The sequence below is a fragment of the Synchiropus splendidus genome, chromosome 1, assembly GCF_027744825.2.
Source record: "Synchiropus splendidus isolate RoL2022-P1 chromosome 1, RoL_Sspl_1.0, whole genome shotgun sequence".
In the NCBI taxonomy this organism is placed as follows: domain Eukaryota; kingdom Metazoa; phylum Chordata; class Actinopteri; order Syngnathiformes; family Callionymidae; genus Synchiropus; species Synchiropus splendidus.
The window spans coordinates 4078692-4086749 of record NC_071334.1 but is presented as its reverse complement, the minus strand read 5'-3'; the positions used below and the strand labels follow the sequence as shown (position 1 = coordinate 4086749).

At 43.3% G+C, this 8058-nt stretch overlaps 2 protein-coding genes across 3 annotated transcripts in view; one reads left to right on the top strand and one right to left on the bottom strand.

Moving 5' to 3' along the window:
• Positions 1 to 770: 770 nt before the first annotated feature.
• Positions 771 to 4954, bottom strand: LOC128762519 (tubulin beta chain-like). Its single transcript, XM_053870832.1, has 6 exons — positions 4849 to 4954; positions 4050 to 4113; positions 3116 to 3224; positions 2145 to 2255; positions 1827 to 2071; positions 771 to 1764 (listed from the first exon to the last, which is right to left on the bottom strand). Exons 2-6 carry the CDS (start codon positions 4104 to 4106, stop codon positions 955 to 957), a joined length of 1332 nt encoding a protein of 443 aa, XP_053726807.1. The 5' UTR covers positions 4107 to 4113; positions 4849 to 4954; the 3' UTR covers positions 771 to 954.
• A 1062-nt stretch (positions 4955 to 6016) lies between these two features.
• dpy19l3 (dpy-19 like C-mannosyltransferase 3) overlaps positions 6017 to 8058 on the top strand; it is a 57758-nt gene continuing 55716 nt past the window's right edge. For both annotated transcript variants that reach the window (XM_053876047.1, XM_053876038.1), the window contains exons 1-2: positions 6017 to 6191; positions 6453 to 6567. In XM_053876047.1, the coding sequence (XP_053732022.1) occupies positions 6468 to 6567 (100 nt within the window). In that variant the 5' untranslated portion in view covers positions 6017 to 6191; positions 6453 to 6467. The remainder of the gene's footprint in view (positions 6192 to 6452; positions 6568 to 8058) is intronic.

The window sequence follows — 8058 nt, the reverse complement described above, 5'->3', positions numbered from 1 at the left end:
AGTTTGGGCTTCCTTGCTCCGAATGCTGCCTCCGCGACCCAACCCCGGATAAGCACCAGAAGAAGGTGAAGGTGAAGGTGAAGGTGAAGGTATTTTTCATTTTATGACATTTAGACATGGTTTCATTATATTTATTTTATTCCGTTTTTCCAATTTTCTCAACAGTTTGAATCAAGTGTATATTTTTTTTTTTCCTTTAAATTTGATGAATATGACATGCACCTGCTTCTGCTGCTGGTTGGACTTTTCGATGACAAATATCTTTGCCACGATCACATGGTTTCATGTCATTTCACAAGGTTTTGGTTTGTTTATGTGTAAGTAGATTATATGTGGTTGTTGATCACAAATGAAATCAATAGAAATGAATCAATTCTACTGATCTATTTGTTCTTGGAAAGATGGGCCCCGAGGTCAAAAGGTGAAGAACCGCTGGACTTGAAGATTCATCCACTACAACTGGGAAGACAGAGCCACTGGCAGCAACCTCCTGAGCGGCTGGGGACACCCTGACTCTATGGACAATAACAGGGATGAAACCTCCCACCCAAAGTTGACCAGGCCCAGTCTAACTTTTAACCATTTTTTAAAATAAGTCGACCCTCAATCCAAAGTCAGTTCAGAACTCAATATGATAATAGTGGTCGATTTCCGTAATCTATACACGTACACGTGTTAAAGCTGAATATTTTGTATTTGCAGTTTGTCAAGGTGAGTAGATGGGTTATTAAAGTGCAGAACTAGCATCCATGACATGAGTGGAAAATAAGACAGGACTTCTGTTGTGTTCTGTGTTTGGGTGGTGGATCCATTTATTTCATAAAGTCAAAACAATTCTCAGATCTGACGCTTGTGTCCAGGCGTACCTGAACGCGTCACCACCGGTCAATGTGTTCAGCCAAGTAACACCACATTGTTTTCATGGCCTCGAGTGGCCGATGGTTTCATCAGATCTTACGCCTCATCTTCATTCTCATCGTACTCTCCCTCCTCCTCAGCGGTGGCGTCCTGGTACTGCTGGTACTCTGAGACCAGGTCGTTCATGTTGCTCTCTGCCTCAGTGAACTCCATCTCATCCATGCCTTCGCCGGTGTACCAGTGCAAGAAGGCTTTACGGCGGAACATGGCGGTGAACTGCTCGGAGATGCGCTTGAACAGCTCCTGGATGGCCGTGCTGTTGCCAATAAAGGTGACTGACATTTTCAGACCTCGCGGTGGGATGTCGCAGACTGCCGTCTTGACGTTGTTGGGGATCCATTCGACAAAGTAGCTGCTGTTCTTGTTCTGCACGTTCAGCATCTGCTCGTCCACCTCCTTCATGGACATGCGGCCTCGGAACATTGCTGCCACGGTCAGGTAGCGGCCGTGACGCGGGTCGCAGGCCGCCATCATGTTTTTCGCGTCAAACATCTGCTGCGTGAGCTCGGGAACTGTGAGGGCGCGATACTGCTGGCTCCCCCTGCTGGTCAGTGGGGCAAAACCTGGCATGAAGAAGTGCAGGCGGGGGAAGGGAACCATGTTGACCGCTAGCTTGCGCAGATCAGCGTTAAGCTGCCCCGGAAACCGCAGGCAGGTAGTCACCCCGCTCATGGTGGCCGACACCAAGTGGTTGAGGTCTCCGTAGGTGGGCGTGGTGAGTTTAAGTGTGCGGAAACAGATGTCGTAGAGCGCCTCGTTGTCGATGCAGTACGTTTCATCGGTGTTCTCCACCAGCTGGTGGACGGCCAGAGTGGCATTGTAGGGCTCCACCACTGTGTCCGACACCTAAGGGCCCACGGAGAGTTGGCTTGACTATGACATTGAAAACGTTCTCATTCACGTTTTACCTTTGGGGATGGCACCACACTGAAGGTGTTCATAATACGGTCAGGGAACTCCTCACGGATTTTTGTAATCAGCAAGGTTCCCATCCCGGATCCAGTCCCACCGCCGAGCGAGTGCGTGAGCTGGAAGCCCTGCAGACAGTCGCAGTTCTCGGACTCTTTCCGAACCACATCCAGGACCGAGTCGACTAACTCAGCCCCCTCCGTGTAGTGGCCTTTGGCCCAGTTGTTTCCAGCGCCACTCTGACCTACAGAGGAAAGTGTGAGACTGATGTGAAAAGACACTTTGTCCGGTCGCAATGCTTAAATGTTGCCACTGACCAAAGACGAAATTGTCGGGCCTGAAAATCTGCCCAAAGGGTCCAGATCTCACAGAGTCCATGGTTCCTGGTTCCAGATCCACCAGTATGGCCCGAGGTACATATTTACCTCCTGCAGAGGAGAAAGAGTGACACAGAAATAGGTAGAACGATTAGTCTTAAGGTCCATGTATGCTCAACGTTAGGTATGAATCCGGAAACGGACAGAGCCGTCTGTCCGTGCTAAGACACGTAGCTCGAATGAGTGCACGAAGAAGATGTAACAATGGCGGAAACTCTCCGTCCTCCAGTGGCGATATATTTAACAGCCTCACCGACCACCGCCTCCTAAACGCTGCCTCCATTTCCTCTTTGGTGTCATAACCTTTTGTCTCTGGGCTGCTCCCCCTGGTGGATACATTGCTAAACAGCGATCAATGATGTTATCACTGAAACGGATGGGTACAATGTCATACATAAAGGGAGCAAAAAAAGTGCTGGATTTTTTTTTTTTTTTTTTTGCGGTCGACTCATGAATAGATGATTCATACATGGCCGTTACGGCAGAAGAATGAACATAACTAGAAAGCCACTCAATTGAGTGGACGGCTGTGGCGCTCACTTCATGAATTCATACAAACTTCAACTCAATAATAACAACTTCCGCCATCCAAGAACGGTGTTGACAAAGGCTCATGTCCCTGGTCAGACTCGTGACCGTGAGGCTCACCATGGTCATGCACGGTAATGACAGCAGCTGTTGTTATTAGAGGTCTTTATGCACAACGCAGATCCAGTCGAAGGTGGTGCTTGAATTTCAATCTAAGTGTGGAATTACATGATTTGTTTTCGTAGTGCGTGGAGCAGCCCGGTCCGACAGTTGCCGATGAAGCACAGGGGATCAATACAGCGCGTGCATTATTACACCCTAGTGACCATGTCGCAACTACGCTCCAAGATTCATAAGCAACAGCCTTCAAGTTTAAAAGCTACCTGTCGCCTCATTGTAGTAAACATTGATCCTCTCCAGTTGCAGGTCGCTGTCTCCATGGTACGTTCCCGTCGGGTCAATGCCATGTTCCTCGCTGACAACTTCCCAGAACTATGAAACATAAAAAGAGGAATGTTCAGTTCATACACACTTGCCAGCCTTAATACTAAACAGTTTTAAGTGACTCTGAAGCCACAAGTTAAAGAGGAAGCCATTTCAGTTTCAAATAATCCCTAAGATTCAAGCATACAATAATACTACCTACTAGAGATGATGGTGATTTTATTTTATTTTATTTTATTTTATTTTATTTTATTTTATTCTATTTTATTTTATTTTATTTGTCAGCACTTTATTCCAAAGCACTTTCCCAGTTGGTGGGATTCTGATTCTGATGAATAGTGATTCGGAACACATCATTTTCTTGTGCTAAAATTTCCTGAAAATCAAATTCTGATCTGTTTTTTTGATTGCCATTTTTGACCGCAGTTTTCAGAAATCAGATCACGTTTTTAGAAAAACATTACTTGTATTTTCATCTCAAGCAACGATGTTTGGTCTTCACAAAAATCCTTTTGCCTCCAACTCCCCTTTCGTTCTTTCTTTTATTTTCATTTTATTTATTTATTATGATTATTATCATTTTTATTTATTTGTTTTAGGTGATATGTGTATGCAGGTTTCTGTCCTTTGTTTCAGTTAAAATAAAATAAAACCCAGAAGAGAGACTTGTTAAATTTCTTTTTATTATTTTGGTCCTGTTTGTTTATGAATCCGTGGTCTCATTTTCAGAGCTCACTAGGTGGCGCTCTCAGTATGTAAGTTGGCAAGAGATAAATGAAATAAACCCAAAGATGAAAGAGCTGAGCTCCAGCCATCGCGCAACCTCTAAAATCCCTTCTCTGCAACAGCTCATTGCTTAACCCGTCATCTTACCTTCGCACCGATCTGGTTTCCACACTGACCAGCCTGGAGATGCACTATCTCTCTCATTATTCACCTGAAAATGACCAAAATGAAAGGTGAGGCTTGCTAATAGAATGTGCTACAGCACGGAATGAAAGAGGCTTATAGTTAAATAATGAATGAGAAGCTTGTTCTGATGTGGAATTATAACAACTTCATTGGGAAAACTGGCTTTTCAGACTTGCGGGTAAGAGGTTTGCGCTGCTAAATTAGGGTAAGTGCGGTCAGACCTGGAGAAGAAAGAAGCACTTGGTTGGATGAGTTTATATAAGGTGATGCTCTAATAGAGCTTCAGTATTTTTCAGAGCTCAGTGGGCAGGTTCAAATCTAAATCAAAGACAAACGCTACCGAGCAGACACTGCCACCTAGTGGCCTCTGTAAACAATAACAGAGCATCATGGAGCTTCATGAGCGCGTCATGAGATGATGTCAGAGACCATGTATAGTTTATCCGTCAGGCTGGCTACTACAGCAAAGTCACTTTGAAGACTAAGATCAAAGCAACAACACAGTGAACAATGTAGAAAACAGGCACGAGAGAAATAAACATGACAAAAGACACAACAATAATGTACAGAAATGTCCCAAGTAGAAATGTCGCCGTACATTTTAGAGGCCGCTACATGAAAATGAAATGGCTTAGGACACTTTCAAAAAGTCCAAGTACTGAAAGTAGTACTTTCAGGTCCCTCTGAAAATCAAGTTTTGAAGTGACAGATATAACAGCGACAGTACAAACAAGAAAAACGCCCTTGCTATTTGCATTACCTGTTCAAGAGTCTTTATAGGAGCTTGCTTTCAGTCTCTTCTTGTCAAATGATTTGAAAAATCAAAGATGAGTTAAGCAGACACCCCACTTAAATACTTTCTGAATGTGCAAAACATGTAATATAAAATACGTTTCTCCTTTCATGTGGTCTTTCTTGCAACATTAAAGGGCTTCCTTTATTAAAATAAGTGTTTATTATTATTTATTCCTTTTATACAAATGTGACTTCAGATTCAACCAATAAATTATTGATATTATTCATTATATAGATTCAAAGTTAAAGGTCATCTCAGTGGCTCTCTTGCTCAAGGCTGAATTTGACTGTGGTGCATTTATTATTGGACAATCGTTCAATCGAGTGGACACAAACTGGAGCAAAAACACAAAAAGAGAGTAGATAGAATAAGCTGTCGACTTGTGAAGACTGAATCGACTTTTTCTTCACCTCCAGCTTCATGAGTTAAACATCAGACACAAGTCATTCCTGAAGTATAACCTGACTGTAGATAATAAAGGCTTGTCTCAATATATAAATATATTGTTTTATTATGTTTTTTGTTTTTTTGTTTTTCTACGCTGGCCAGGGAGCATCTTGGGATCCCCCAGTCGGAGCTGGTGGATGTCGCTCGGGAGAAGGGCGTGTGGCGTGACTTCCTGAAGCTGCTGCCCCCGCGACGCGGCAATGGATAAGCGGGCGACAACGGATGGATGGATGGAACAATGTTTTTTATTGTTTGAATTTGTGCGACGATGTGTTTACTTATTAAAAGGGCTGATGTGGTTTTACATGACAGAGTTTCAAACGACAAAAATAATTCAAATGTTGGCAACCTGGAATATCAAGACACAGGAAACTCAAGTAACTTGCAAGATGAACTTCAGATTTGTTAAATAAATAAATAAATAAGAATAATCTGTATATTTACTTTTACTTGAATATTTAAGCAAGAACAATTATGTATTTAACGTTTTAACGATATTTATTATCATGTTATTACACTCAAACCAACCAGATATAGAATACAAGGTAATGATCTGAAACATTTAATTTTAGATCAGTCAATTCAGCAAAATAAACAGAATACAAGTGAGCCCAAACAAGAGCGTTCGATTTGCTTAAAAAAAACATGCCGAATGTACGGCTTTTATTTTGAAGGGGGGCTGTTGTAGCCCTTTCCGGCGTGGTTGCTAGTGGCGAGTTGCAGCGGTCGAGTGTTTCCCACCAGGAGGATGGGGAGAAAAGAGGAGTGAAAACCCAAGTGGCCGGCAGGTAGACGAGACGCGAAGGAAGGGGAGGGAGAGAAGAGCAGCCGGGAGCACCAACCAGCAGCTGTGGACCAGGGTGAGGCTCCCGTCTTTGTTGCTACGCGAGAACACGTCGCGTCCATAGCAGCAGCGGCGGCAGCGCGCCACTTTCCTCATCCGTGTCATTCATTATTCATGACGTTCATGCGCGGCAACATCCGCGACTGTCACACAGACGCGTGTTGTCCCATGAAGGCAGGCCAGACCGCGGTGTTCAGGCGGACAGAAGACCCAGCTCCGCCACTTGCTGCTCTGGTTCCAGGTTCCCTGCGTGACGTCATGTGTCCGTGTGTTTCAGTTGCAGTGTTCGGCCATGACCGCCTTGCGTCAGAGGAAGGGCAGCAGGGCCAAGGAAGCCCAAACACAGCAGTCCAACTGTTGCCCCGAGCATCACCCGGAAAAGGTCCTGCGCGGTGAGTGGCACTGCTCCTGCTTCTGACGTCACCCCAGAGCTGCTCTGGGACAGGTTGGCCTGCTGTTTACAGCCAAGCGTGGCGACCGGACGAGCAGTGCTGTTTTTTAATTCACTTATTTTGATGTGGAATTTGGCCCGTTTCAAACCTCAGACTGAGAAGGAAGAATTCTCCTTCCATTCACCTGTGTATCTCTTTATCTAAGGGCGATGACTATAACTACTGAAACATTCAAATTCTGCCGCCGCCTCTACTGTACCATCAACAAAGAAGGTCGTGTCCTGGCTCCAACTGGGCCACAACTTGGTTTTAGCCTCACCACACCAGCTGCTGTCCACTTAAAATCAAGAGTTTATTGACAACCTTTAAGCCCGATATCAACACAGCCCAGAAGATCACTGGCTGGACAAACAGACTCAGTGATAGCTTCTTCCCAAAAGCTGTCTCAGTGGTGAACAAAAACAGCAAAACCAGATAAAACAGTCTACAAAATTCATTTATTACTGACCATATTGATCATCCTGCAATAAAGAAATAGCTATGTGCAATAACAAGTTATTCACATTTACAATTCGAGTGCCACTTTCTGTTATTAGGCTCTTTTTACTGCTGCTACTTGTGTATATATTATTTATTAGTACCTACTTGTTGTTTTCTGCATGCTTGATAGTTTTGATATATTCTTCTGACATTGTTTGCACCAAGGGAGTAGCGCTCAAATCTCGTTGTACACTGTACAAGGACAATAAAGGCTATTCTATTCTATTCTATTCTATGTTTTGGAAATGCCATCCTGCTTTCTACCCGACTTCTGCTGATACTTTCCTACATTTACGTGTTTGTATGCAAACATCTGTGCAAGTGCACTGTCGGCGTGTATCTTTACGTTCTACTAGAATTACTGGAAATACATTTAGAGAACCTTCATTGAGGGCCTTTTCTACCTATACTTAAAGCAAAAGTGGTGATGGTACCTTATGAGTTCTTGACTTTAAAAGTACAGTATTGCGGATACACATTTTCTCAATGATCACTGATATTTCATGTACATTCCGTACAATTTTATGTGCTCATCTTTTTTAAGCAGGATTTCTTTTTTTAGTCTTAAACCTACCTCTTCACAGACAGTAATGTTTCATATTTGAAGTTTTACGTTCATGAACTTATTCATATTTTGGGTTCTGAAGATGTGTTCCTAGGTGTTTGTGTGGGGGAGAAATGTACAGATTTCTATTATATAATCTATTATATAATATAATATACATCAAGAATCTTCACATACAAGTAAACTGACACTGTTCCCTCTTGATATTGAAAGTCACATAAACAGTTGAAGATACTGGACATAATAGAACTTGAGGCAACTTTTTGATCCATGTCATTTATTCTTTCTCAAACTGATGGACCTCATGAACCCGCCTCTTGTGAGACTTGTATTTTGTCCACCTGAAGCCACCGTAGCGCTACCTGCTTGTGTTGTTGAGGCTAGAC